Source organism: Zophobas morio, unplaced genomic scaffold (assembly GCF_036711695.1).
Source record: "Zophobas morio isolate AGI-343-1 ecotype UQ-CSIRO unplaced genomic scaffold, CSIRO_AGI_Zmor_V1 ptg000008l, whole genome shotgun sequence".
NCBI classification, from domain to species: domain Eukaryota; kingdom Metazoa; phylum Arthropoda; class Insecta; order Coleoptera; family Tenebrionidae; genus Zophobas; species Zophobas morio.
Genome location: NW_026972113.1, coordinates 8,226,239 through 8,239,555, shown reverse-complemented (window position 1 = coordinate 8,239,555; position 13,317 = coordinate 8,226,239). Strand labels below are relative to the sequence as shown.

The 13,317-nt window shown below is 39.1% G+C and overlaps 2 protein-coding genes across 9 annotated transcripts in view; one reads left to right on the top strand and one right to left on the bottom strand.

The window, feature by feature from the left end:
* The window catches only part of LOC135125202 (RNA-binding protein FXR1), a 25,808-nt gene extending 16,651 nt beyond the window's left edge, over positions 1 to 9,157 (bottom strand). For 2 of the 5 annotated variants that reach the window (XM_064050607.1, XM_064050608.1), the window contains exons 1-5: positions 9,078 to 9,154; positions 7,317 to 7,430; positions 6,913 to 6,965; positions 6,710 to 6,860; positions 525 to 688 (exon numbers count right to left, since the gene is read on the bottom strand). In XM_064050607.1, the coding sequence (XP_063906677.1) occupies positions 525 to 688; positions 6,710 to 6,860; positions 6,913 to 6,965; positions 7,317 to 7,430; positions 9,078 to 9,095 (500 nt within the window). In that variant the 5' untranslated portion in view covers positions 9,096 to 9,154. Of the gene's footprint in view, positions 1 to 524; positions 689 to 6,709; positions 6,861 to 6,912; positions 6,966 to 7,316; positions 7,431 to 9,077 lie in introns of all 5 variants that reach the window. The other 3 variants (XM_064050605.1, XM_064050604.1, XM_064050606.1) reach the window with 3 other exon arrangements.
* On the top strand, positions 8,836 to 13,317 carry LOC135125201 (uncharacterized protein). Of its 4 annotated transcripts, XM_064050603.1 has the most exons (10): positions 8,836 to 9,053; positions 9,229 to 9,355; positions 9,401 to 9,665; positions 10,494 to 10,795; positions 10,842 to 10,914; positions 10,978 to 11,164; positions 11,210 to 11,744; positions 11,792 to 12,315; positions 12,364 to 13,003; positions 13,049 to 13,317. In XM_064050603.1, the coding sequence occupies exons 1-10, from the start codon at positions 8,986 to 8,988 to the stop codon at positions 13,217 to 13,219; spliced, it is 2,892 nt and encodes a 963-aa protein (XP_063906673.1). In that variant the 5' UTR covers positions 8,836 to 8,985; the 3' UTR covers positions 13,220 to 13,317. The 4 variants fall into 4 exon arrangements, with proteins under 4 accessions (XP_063906673.1, XP_063906671.1, XP_063906669.1 ...); XM_064050601.1 differs by having other exon boundaries at positions 10,842 to 11,164; positions 13,052 to 13,317; XM_064050599.1 differs by having other exon boundaries at positions 10,842 to 11,164.

Sequence of the window (13,317 nt, the reverse complement as noted above, 5' to 3'; positions counted from 1 at the left end):
ATTTTTTCTCTTCTCATTCCGTTTTTTTATTTTTTATCTCAAATTTTTTTCTCCGCCCTCCGGTCTCACAACGAATAAAAAGTTCATCACAAATGAGATCGGGGCGGGTGGGCGGGGAATAATTTTCGGTTCCTTTTTCTGAACATATTTTTACATCATGATGCTGAAAATACGGTTCAGGTGACATTTTTGTAGAAAAATATAATACAAACCACATTTATTGTGAATTTTGAGCATTTCGTTAAGCAGAATTTAAACTGAAAAATTCGTATACGGACGCACGATTACGACACCTAACTCTGTAATTTTTAATTAATGCGTTATGCGTAAGCACTGTAATAAAAAAAAATCTCATGTTTCAATTTCGAACAACCACAAAAATACCCCTTGCTTATTAACGCGACCTACGTAATGAGAATAATTTTTCTCTTTTTTTAGACACCACACTCGCTATTAGCAATCCCGGAAGCCTCAATGCTCCCATCTAAAAAAAGAGAAACTCTCGAAAACAACACGAAACTTACTACTCTCGGACGTCCTCTGGAACTTCAATCTCAAATTTAACAAACATAGAACTATCAATGGGGGGATTAGTGTTTTTGACTCTGAGGCGGTCGTCGCTGACGATTTCCGTGTATGTTGTATCCCAACCGACGTATTCCAGCACATAGAAGTCGCCTTTCATCATCTGCAAAAAAATAAAAATAAAAACTAACACACTTCGGTCAACAAAGTAAACAATTTCACGTCGTGAATCCTCCCGCAATTAAATTCCAAATTCGATTCGTCATGCGACCTTTGCTATAAATAAACTTAAGTAACAAAATGTAAAATTAGCGATCTGGTTGATTTTTCATAATTTATGGGGTCAGGAAAAAGCACAATTCGTCACCGCGACGTATGAAATTGAGTTGTCACAATTTCAAAAACAAACGTCAGGTCGTTACGTAAACGATACGTGGTAACAGGGTATTTTTTTGAAGTGTGCGCGGAAATCGGGGTTTAAAATTACAAACTTGTAGCTATTAAAGGATTAATTCGTGTTGTTAACTTCGTACTATAATGGCTGCAATTACCTATTAGCTGATGTACCCGGCAGCGAACAAAGACAATTATGGACAACTAAGAGCTAAGAGTAAGTCTATGTCTTCAATCAATAGCGAACTTGTTCATTAGCGGTGTTTCCATCAAGGTTCGATTCAAAGAGCTTACAAAACGAACTTGTTGGAACTATTCTATTATTAAAATTCGAAAAAAAAAAAAATTGCGCGCATCGCGTGTAATAAACAAATTAACACACACAATGTATTGTTTCTCATTACTTAATGCAATTTCGCGAAACTGAAGCGACAATGAGACGTTTCGCTACAAAAGCAACGTGTTCTTCAGACGTCTGAATCCATCCATGCATATGATTCGATTTTACTCGATCTTGCATCGGTGCAACACAAATTTTAATGATCACGTATGTCACGCGTAAATAATTAATTATAGCACAGCTGGTGACAGAAAAAACCGACAGTTCCAATTAACTTGCTTAATCCCATCTCCACTCTCTGAAACTATCGAATTTACAGTATTTTACACCGAATTCGCTGGGCTGGAAAATCTGCATAGTGCTTGTTAGCTACAAATTTATTGTATTTTCAACAACCGAGGGAAAAAGACACGTAAGCGTTGTTACAGACAGGCGAAGTACAAATTGAAGTAATCTAAAAATAATACTGTATTTGATACCGGCTGCTTTTTGTGTAGATGGATAAGAGCTTTGTGAGACGAAGTCGCGGGATGGATTGTACTCGGAGTATTACAGTAAGAGGAACAATTACGTTTAGTGTCGTGAGCAGCCTTAAGAAACAATAAACAAGTAGTTGAGTAAATAATAGAAATGAAAAACTCTAGTTTTCTCTGAAAAATTTATTTGTTCAAGAATTACAACCGTTTAAATTTTCATTAAATATCGCACTTTTAGCAAACTATGATCCAATTTTAGCGACTCTTAAGTGCATTATAAACATCTAAGATGTACATAAGAGATAAAAACGCGTTTATCAAAATAATCTCCCATTCGAACATTGCACGTCACTGATAATAAAACTTTCACTTCTTTGTTCACACAAAGACACATATGCCAATAACCGATTTTTTTTAACAATGTACAAAGTAATTTTTCAATTCGATAATGTCACAATTACGATAACGTTCGTAAAAAACTGAAGAAATAACAGCGCTATTAATAAAGGAGGGTTTAAGGCGGCGTTAAAAGGGAACATTATGTTCACTTATCGCTGGATGCACATGCGTAATAATATTTTATTGCTTCATTCTAAACAAGCGTATTAAATGCGAATCATCAAGTGTTTTCGGCGTTATCTATCTCTGTCCTGAATTAGCCAAACCCTTGCGCTGATAGAAAAATTGCTTTGAAAATTCGAGTAAACTTATTCCAAGTTTAATAATAACGTCGCGGTTGTTAAAAGTATTTTTGCGCCGAGTTCACGATTTAATCTGAATGTACATTCACTAGATCGTGAAAAAGTAGGTCCCCCATTTAATTGGACAAATAATCTCCAACACTACCGGACAGATAATCGTGAAACTTTACGTTTTTTTAATAGTATCGGTATATTGTAGAACGCTCACTAAAATTAGCCTGTTCACTCCCACCAAAAATGTGATGCCGTCATCTCAAAATCCGATTTAAAATGTCCTAAATGTGTTGGTAGAGGTAATAATATTGATTGCGAGCGCAGCGAGCACGTTTATGTGTTATTAAAAATTGCTTGTCAGTGTCCCTGAGAAGCTAAATTATTAATAATTTTTTACTGTCTAAAGAAGTTATTTTTAAAATGTTCCTGAATATTGTGCAATCTAAACGTGCTCTTAAATTCTTTCCTGCACACTTCTATGACAATGAAGATGAAAAAAATAAGTTTAAAATGCGAGCGCAGCGAGCACGTTCAGGTGCAATTTAAAAAATTATTTATTGGTGTCCCTGACAAGCTAAATTACCAAGAAAAATTTTGTTATTGGAAACTGTGAGTTTAAATTTTTTTGTGATCACTAATGTCTGTGGAACTGAAATATCCTAAACGTACTCGCTACGCTCCCATTTTAGAGGTTGATTTTTCACAGTATTTATCTTGCCAGGGAGATCACGAGACTAATTATAACAAAGAATAATCAAAATGGGAGTGCAGCGAGCACATTTATACATTATTCAAAATATTCGTCGGCGTCCCTCGGAAACTAAATTATTAATTAGAGAATTTTTAATGTCAAAAAAAAAAATAATAAAAATGATTCTTAAAAATGTTCGTGACTGTCTGTAAAGTGCAATCTAAAAAATTATTTATTGGTGTTCCTGACAAGCTAAATTATCAAGAAAATTTTTGTTGTTATTGGAAAATGTGAGTTTAAATTTTTTTGTGACCACTAAAAAAAATCACTTAAAAAAATAAGTTTAAAATTTGTGTAATTTAAAAAAATATTTATTGGTGTCCCTGACAAGCTAAATTATCAAGAAAAATTTTGTTACTGGAAAATGCGAGTTCAAAATTTTTTGTGATCACTAATGCTTGTGGAACTGAAATATTTACATTTTAAAGGTTGATTGCTCACAATAATTTACCTCGACAGGAAGATCGCGAGAATAATTATAACAAAGAATATTCAAACTGCGAGTGCAGCGAGCACATTTAGATATTATTCAAAATATTCATTCGTCGGTGTCCTCGGAAACTAAATTATTAATTAGAGAATTTTTATTGTCTAAAAAAATGATTCTTAAAAATGTTCGTGACTGTCTGTAAAGTGCAATCTAAACGTGCTCGCTGCGCTCATATTCTAAGTTCTGTTTTTTTTTAAGTTTAGAAATTTATTCTTACAACAGAACCCAAATAACTTCGTCGAGACTCTTTCCTGCACCCTTCTGAGAATGAAGATGAAAAAAATAATTTTAAAATGCGAGCGCAGCGAGCACGTTCAGGTGTAATTTAAAAAATTATTTATTGGTGTCCCTGACAAGCTAAATTATCAAGAAAATTTTTGTTGTTATTGGAAAATGTGAATTTAAAATTTTTTGTGACTACTAAAAAAAAATCACTGACAAAAATAAATTTAAAATGCGAGCGCAGCGAGCACGTTCCGGTGTAATTTAAAAAAATATTTATTGGAGTCCCTGACAAGCTAAATTATCGAGAAAAATTTTGTTACTGGAAACTGCGAGTTCAAAATTTTTTGTGATCACTAATGCTTGTGGAACTGAAATATTTACATTTTAAAGGTTGATTGCTCACAATAATTTACCTCAACAGGAAGATCGCGAGAATAATTACAACAAAGAATAATCAAACTGCGAGTGCAGCGAGCACATTTAGATATTATTCAAAATATTCATTCGTCGGTGTCCTCGGAAACTAAATTATTAATTAGAGAATTTTTATTGTCTGAAAAAATGATTCTTAAAAAAGTTCGTGACTCGAAAGTGCAATCTAAACGTGCTCGCTGCGCTCATATTTTAAGCTGTTTTTTTTTAAGTCTGGAGAATTATTCTTACAACAAAACCCAAATAACTTCGACTTTTTCCTGGACAATTCTATGAGAATAAAGCCGATAAAAATAAGTTCAAAATGCGAGCGCAGCGAGCACGTTCAGGTGTAATTTAAAAAAATATTAAGTGGTGTTCCTGACAAGCTAAATTATCAAGAAAAATTGTGATCACCAGTGTCTGTGGAACTGAAACATAAACATGTTCGTATTTTAGAGGTTGATTTTTCACATTAATTTACCTTGACTGAGAATAATTATAAAAAAAGCATTAAAAAATGCAACTGGAGCGAGCACATTTAGGTTTTATTCAAAATGTTCGTCGGTGTCCCTCGGAAACTAAATTATTAGAGATATTTAAAAAAAAAAAAAAATCTTGAAAATGTTTGTGAATACTAAAGTAAGTAAATCTAGACAGCTCCGCTGAAATTAAATCCTCATCACTTCTATGAAACTAGACTGTAAAAAAAGGCGAGCGCAGCGAGCATGTGCAAATGTAATTGAAAAAAATATTTATTGTTATCCCTGACAAGCTAAATTATCAAGAAAAATTTTGTCATTGGAAAATATGGGTTTAAATTTTTTTGTGATCACTAGTGTCTGTGGAACCAAAATATCCTAAACGTGCTCGCATTTTAGAAGTTGTTTTTTTACAGAAATTTACCTTGACAGCAACATCACGAGACATAAAAAAGAGCATTCAAAATGTTCGTCGATGTCCTTCGGAAACTAAAATATTAATTAGAGATTTTTTTAGTGTGAAAAAAAATTAATCTTGATAATGTTTGTGAATACCCAAGTTGGAAAGACCCCAGCTACCTGAACGTACTCGCTGCGCTCGCATTCTGTGGGTTTGTTTCCTTAAAGTAAGTAAACCTATATGGACTATTTTGAGTCACCCTATATCAGTAGTTATAAAACAATGAATGCTGTGATTAACCGCAAGTATATAGCATCATGTTTTGCATATTTTAGGTAGGATTTATTCTACATCATTTTAGATGACGTCATTGATTTTTTGGGAGGGGTAAACATCAGTTTTAATTATTTAACTACACTTTAAGACGTTTTGAAGTTTCAAAGTTAAAATGCAAGTCAAATTTTGGAAATGACGTCATGCCATTGCTGGTGGGGATGATCAAACAAATTTTCGTTAGAGTTTTACCATCTACATGATATTTATTACTAACATAAAAAAGTGGCAGAAACCGTTTAAAAAGCACAAGGTTTTTTTAAATTTTTTAAACCAAAAGCGGTGAGTGCAGATGACTATATTCCAAAATACTTTTTTTGTATATTCTCTTTCAAATTTACTCTCAAAATGAGATGAAACGCCCTGTATATATGTTGTTTACAACTTTGTTAATTTTTAAATACAGCATAACGTTGAAAACACAAAAGCTCCTGGTTAACACACTCGTGCGGTAATTAACTTGCGGTTGCGGTTCTTTAAATTTCTAATCCAGGTGGCCTATCTAACCTAAAAAATTTAACACGTTGAAAATTGGTGTTATCAACGACACAACTTTTTATTCCAAAGCCAACCGAGATTAGAAATTGAATTGAAAATTTGAACTAATTTGACCTGAAACGTAAAATCTACAGATTGTTTTCAAATCTGTAAAAGAACTAGAAAGCCACACTTAAACTGAACTAAACATGGTGAACACCTCAATATTTGTGACTAATTCTGATAATGATAGTAATAAAAGTTGTATCCATACTTAGCATTAAATGTCAAAAATGTCATTTTAAGTGGCTGTCAAAAAATGCACATCAATGATCCTATGATCCGAATTTGCTTCATTTGATTGTTTTTTCTAATAAACGAATTTACTTAAAAAATGACACATTACATAATATCAAATTGAGTATCCATACTTAAATTAATGTGAAAATATACATTAACTTGGAAATATGAGTGGTGCGTTAATTTCTTCAAGCAGTATATTTCTAGTAGGTTATATTGTTTTTTATATTGTCCAAACCGTCACCTATTCGCCTAAATTCATCGCAAGACCCCCTGTCAAAATCACACATCCATTTCCCCATGAATCAATTGAAAATGAAGACAATTCAATAATTTCACAACGCCAGAAACCCTCGTCATCAGCACGTCGTACACACATCACATGACCACCCATGCAGCCGCCGAACTCACCTTGATCCTGGACTTCCACCACCCGTACGCCTCTTGATGGTTAGCCCTCGAGTACACCTCCACTTCCATGTTCTCGGTAAACTCGACTTTCGGGTCGGGCTTCGGGGGCAACCGTACTTGTGAATAAGGGAACTTGGAATCCGGCTGCCACCTTCAACACAAACAATCATCATCGAACCAACACACAACCACCACCAACTTACTCATCTTCGAAATGTATGAGAACCGAATCTTCGAACACGTCCACGATGTACCCCTGCAAGCAAATCCAGTTAATCCGCTTGCTGTAACACGATCCTGCCCCGCACATAACCTTGCCGTTTAACGCGACGTTTCGTCCCCGCGGCGTGCATTCTCACGGGAATGCCCCGCACGCGGGGTCCGGAACGCGGCGCTCGTGTTTTTGGAGCCACATGGAAGATTCACGCCCTGTCAGATGGTCATGGCGTCAAAAGAACCGCGTTTGCAGCTCCAACACTTCGGGATTTTTCTCGGAAAGTACGAGGCGGAGCGGGGCGGCGGCGGGGCTGTGGGGGCGCGGGCGCCCCCGGGGGCGGGCTCGGAGGGCGGGGGGGACCGGTGCAAGCATACTTTGTGTGGTACAGACCTTATAAAGGGCCCCATTTTCGCCGCATACTTCCACTGCCAGGTCCTCCATGTTGATTTTGTTCTTGGGTGAGGAAACAGCCTTGAGGCGAGAGGGAGTTGCACTGCTGCCACTCTAGTAAACAGAAAATCGTGAGATGTGACAGGTTGGAAGCGGGATGCTGATTGGTCGAGGGGAGTGGGACACAGAGGCGGCGCAAGAAAGGGCGCACGATTTTTTTTCACGATCAATCCGACCGAATTTATTAACACGGAAGGTTTTGGCCCCGAAAAGATAATCAACCGAAAAGCGGACGTGGCGATGCGGCTGGCAGCGTCAAGGTCGAAAGACGGACTGACCAATGCGGGCACGTGTCGCAGTCACGTGACGAGAGGCAAAGAAGGGTGTGTTTTGCAACCGAAAATTTGTAATTTTTTCTATAACCACAGAGCAAAAGTGCTTTAAAGGATTTTAGGACATTTACGTTTTCCAGTTTTAACAGTGTGGACCACATCATAAATATACAAATCTATTCTTCTGATGCAGATGTCAGTTTGCTAATACTTTTAGCGAGGGGAACACAAAACATCTGCCACCGGAGCCAAGTTCAAGCGTAAACTGGGGCTAAATTTATGTAAGCAATAATGAGGATTTCTAATTTTTATAGCAAAAAACAAAAAATGTTTGTTTAAACTATATTACTTAAGATAATTTAATTTGGCGTTTTTTATTAAATGGATTGGTTTATTTTTTGAGGAGTGTGTAACTATAAAGTTCAAATGTCATTATTATTGTGACAATGACATTTTAACCGTTTTAATTAAAACTTTCGAATTATCATTTCTAGGAAGTGGCAAATCTGCAATATTTTAAATTTCACAGGTCACTCGATGTAAGGACGTTCAGAATGAAAGCCTTATAATACTGACTGTTATGTAAATTTTTTCTGCATTCTGTTTAAAATAAAAGAAATGTGGCAGAATTTAATTAGACGTAAAATTTACTCCTAACAGTGTAGTTTAGTATATTCTTAAATTTTCTGGTCCGTATTATTTTCCTTTAATTAATATTTAGAGACGTTCGTTAATTTTTTCTTTTTGTCTGATAGATGCTTTTATGGTATTTCCTCATTCACTTTAGTCAAAGTTTTAGATAATAAATGGCGAAACGAAAAAATCATACGATCTTGACTTGAAACGTCAAGAATGGTGTTTAATTAGAACTGTTAATTTTTTGCATTTTAGACCTGAATTTACAAATACAACACAGCAAAACTGGAACTAGAAGAAATAATACTTACTAATTTTAAACTTATAACCTATAACTTGTCCCATTTTTATCTATCATGTAAGCAACATTCTTGTGGATTCAGTGTAAAGTTGTGAATTTGTTTACATTTCGAAAAGATTTGTCTATTCTCTGACTTTCCCAGTTTAAACCGGCTCTTTTGGGCGGATGTTCGTGTTCGATTTTCGGCGGTAAACCTCACCCTTGCGTGTCCTCTCGCGCCGCCACTGGCCCCGACACCCATGAAACCTGACTGGCGATTTCGTCAGTTTTGACAGGTCGAATGGCGCTGTCTGTGGTCACGCGTATGTTTTAAAATAACGTTGTCAGGCAGCGAACCCGAGCCGAAATCGGTCTGCGCCCCCGTGACAACGCCCCGATATGACGAGCCGCTCATGAGACCATGTCCAGCAGCAGCGACTCGGAGGAGTTCTACGACGCCGAGGATCTAACGCCAAGTCATGGTCCAAGGTACAAAAAACGCAAAACTGTTACCTCCAAAAAGACCTTCATCCTCCAGACGCCGCTCTTCGGCACAGGACAATCACTTGACTTTTATTTACACTTCAACGACAAAAAAGCAATTGAAACAAGTGCTCGTTGACAGATGGGAGCCAACTTGATTGAGTGTCGGTTGATTTTCCAGAAAACCGAGGAAGACTTCGAAGGAGAGCCTCACGCAGAGGGCGAGCTCGGAGCCGAACGTGTCCACGACCCTGCCGAGGACGAAGGAGGAGGACAGGCACCCCCAGTCGGTCACCGAGATCGTTTTTGTAAGTGGGAAAGAGTGGCGACGGATTTGATAAAGTGCGTTGTAGGTGGAACCCCAGAGTAAGAGGACTCCGTTAGGGGGCAGGCGCAAGTTCAAGGAGTTGAGACAGAAGTTGCAGAATGACGATGAGGATTGCCAAACGGGGAATGTTACGCCGCCCAATAGTCAGACTTCTTCGGTCGAAGGGGTTTTCGCCACCTCGAATAAGACTACTCACCCTTTTAGGATCATAGAGCAAGATACTGTTAGTTTGCAGAGCATTAATTCCTTGGGGCGATTGACGCGGATTTTGGGGGGAGTCGCAGAAGGAGGTAAGAAAGCTGCATTTGACAGATGTCGCTGCCCATTCCTGCCAACTTTTTTCGCGCAACGAAAACTATCACTGCTCGAAACTTGTCTCCGCACCAAAAAGTAGTTCCACTGCGTGTCTAAACTAATTTTTTTTGTAAAAGTGGGCAATATTTCGCAAACAACTAAGTATCAGTTAATCATAATAACGATCGTCGAATCTTTTAGTTCGTACAGCTAATATTCAGTGCATTGGAAAGAATTTCAAGGAGCGTAGAAATACAAAGACGCGACTAATACCAACTTAAAAAACAAGAAATTAAATTTTAGAAAAATGGTAGTTTTATAGTAATTAATTCAGTATGTGTCGCTTTGGTTAGTGAAGGTGTGTTCTTTAAATAACTGTGAACCATGGGCACATTTTTTATTTCAAGGTCGCCTAAGTTTTAATTTTAGTCGATGTGTAGTCAGGAATATTTCTTGGTCTCAAGGTGGCAATGAAATTTCAAGATTTAGATTTATAAAGTAGTAATAAACCTGTTCGTAAAATTTGTTTTCTACAAACAAGTTTGAAATGTAAATCGTGATAGTGAGATAAAGAATTAATGCCCTCACCCTCAGTGACATATATTGTTTCAAGAGGGCTCCGCATGATCGTGCAACGTAGAGATGGCGCCACTTGCGCTAGGTTGGTTTGAAACGTCAAATTTTAATTGGTCCAAGGTCTGCTACGATCCACATTATTACTTAAAATGTTTTCAGTAGTTTAGTAAATCTTAAAAAACTGAAACCGGGAGTTTATCAAATTATAAATTTCTAGATTATTATACAACTTAGTACTAATCTAACAGAAACCAACCGCAAAGCGGCGTCCGTGTCGGCCTTGTCGTCCAGCTCGCTCGACTCCGGCTCGACCCCCAGCTCCAAAGGTATCTCCCAATACCCCAGCAACGCTACAATCTCAACCTTAACATCGCAACAAGAATACAAAGACAAACCGAGTCTTCCTCTCCAAGAGCCAGACGTAATCGCAAGCACAAAATCGTCAAGTTCGTCTTCTCAAAAAACCGACGACCAATCTTCCAAATTGGACATCCCCGTGGCGCCCCCTCGCCGCAAAAAGAAAAACAAGACGGCTGCTTTAGCAATTAAAGTGAGTCGTGTTTGGGGTCGTTGCACATTGACATTTGTGTTTCTAGAAATCGGCATCTAGTACTACTTTCGAATCGAGCGATCTGGCCAGTCCTGCTAGTACCATCGAGAGTTTGACCCGTGAGTTTGAGCATTCGTTAGATCGGTTACCAGAAGGCAAATCGCAGTCGGGGAATTCTTTAGATATAAAGCAAGCGTTGAAGGGGCAGTTCGTGGTCAAACCCCAGGATACGGATAGTTTGAAGGCGCAGAGTGGGGTGAAGGAGAGTCAAGAGGTGGAGACTACGAGTAGTACGAGTAGGAGTGGTCATAGTGGCAGAGGGTCGTCGACTAGGAGTAGCGTGGGGCACTACAGTTTAGGACCTCACAGGTACTTTGTGCTCTTGTAAGTACTTGTCGAAAGTGGTGGTTTTAGGGGTACTCACCAGTCACACAATAGGACTTCCAAAGAGCGCCGGCGTTCCGCTGGCGATGAGAATATGTTGCAAGATATTAATTTGAGGGTGCGCACGCACACTGATTCCGGTAAGCAACTATCCGACTTTGAAATCTTGGAACAAGTCACGGTCCTGAATCTGGATACTGGAGAACGAGTACCGTTGAGTGTGGCCGAAGATAAGTTACCACAATGTATAAACCCGTTGTCGTTACACATTATGCGGTTGACGTCGGAGTACGTTAGTAGTTCCAGTATGGAAAAAGAGAAAGAGTCGGATGAAGAAAGCGAAGATACGAAGAAAGTGGAAATACCGATTGTGGACGACAACGAAGAAGTGGGTCGAATGAGGAAGAAAACAGCCATGTTGAAGAAATTCGTGGGTACTGCTATGAAAAAAACAATGCATAAAGCGAAGAGCATAGCACAAGAAGTGTCACACGCTAGACATAAAGAAGACACGATTGACATTGTAGATGTGGTCAATCCAGGAGAGCAGAGCATTAAATTGAAGGTTGGTACTACCTCTAGATTTTATTATTGTTACTAACTTACTTCCAGGCTTCCAACTCGCATAAAGGTCCGTACGACTTCGAGAAAGTCGAGCATGTTCAAGAACTCAAAGACGAACACGAAGGTCCCATCTGGTGCATGAAGTTCTCTTGTTGTGGACGTCTACTTGCAACGGCCGGTCAAGATAAGGTTCTCCGGATATGGATAGTCCGTGACGCGTTTCCCTTCTTCCAAGACATGAGAACTAAATACAACGCTGAGAAGGTGTCCCCTACGCCTTCACAAGAGTCCTTAGTGTCCCACCACTCGGGCGAAAACACCAGCTTGGCGGTACTCGAAGCCCTCAGTTCCGAAGAGTGTGGCAAGATGACCTTCATGCCGAAACCGTTTTGTACATACACCGGCCACACTTCCGACTTGTTGGACGTTTCTTGGTCGAAAAACTACTTCATTTTATCATCGTCGATGGATAAAACAGTCAGATTGTGGCACATTTCTCGAAAAGAGTGTCTTTGTTGCTTCCAACACATTGATTTCGTCACAGCTATCGTGTTCCACCCAAGGGACGACCGGTGAGTTCCGTGTCACCGTGTTGTCAGGTCATAACCCCCACATTGTAGGTACTTTCTCAGCGGCTCCCTCGACGGTAAACTACGTTTGTGGAACATCCCCGATAAGAAAGTCGCCGTTTGGAACGAAGTCGAAGGCAACCCCAAACTAATCACCGCGGCAAATTTTTGCCAGAACGGTAAATTCGCCGTGGTGGGTACTTACGACGGTCGCTGCATTTTCTACAACACCGACCAGCTCAAGTACCACACCCAGATCCACGTGCGCTCCTCCAGAGGTCGCAACGCCACCGGTAGGAAAATCAGCGGCATCGAGCCCATGCCCGGCGAGGACAAAATCCTGGTCACTTCCAACGATAGCCGCATTCGCTTGTACGACCTACGCGATTTGAACGTCTCGTGCAAATATAAAGGTTACGTTAACATGAGTAGTCAAATTAAGGCGAGTTTTAGCCACGACGGGAAGTATATAGTCAGCGGGTCCGAGAACAGGGACATCTACATCTGGAAGACTAATCACGACTACGCGAAGTTCTCGTCGGTGAGGAGGGACAGGAACGACTTTTGGGAGGCCATTAAGGCTCATAATGCGGTTGTGACGTGTGCCATTTTCGCCCCGAATCCAGAAGGGATTCTCAAGATGATCGAGGAAAGTACAAAGACGGAGGAGGCGGCGGAAGGGGGTGATAAGGTGAGGAAAAGGGTGGTGTGGAAGGGTGTTAATGGAAGTTTGCAGCAGGTGGCCGATCCCGTTGTGGAACAACATACCAAAGGATGCGGAGGTTACGTTTTGATTTCGGCGGATTTTAACGGTTGTATTAAGGTGTTCATTAACAAGATGAAACCAAAGCATAGCTCATTACCTGTGTCCGCCATGGTGTCTAACTCCAAGGTTAAAAAAGGGTAGATGATGTATTTCATAGTACTAAATTGTGATGCGGAACATGTATTATATTTTTTTTAATTGTATATTTGATTTTAGTCGGAATATATTGATTAACACGA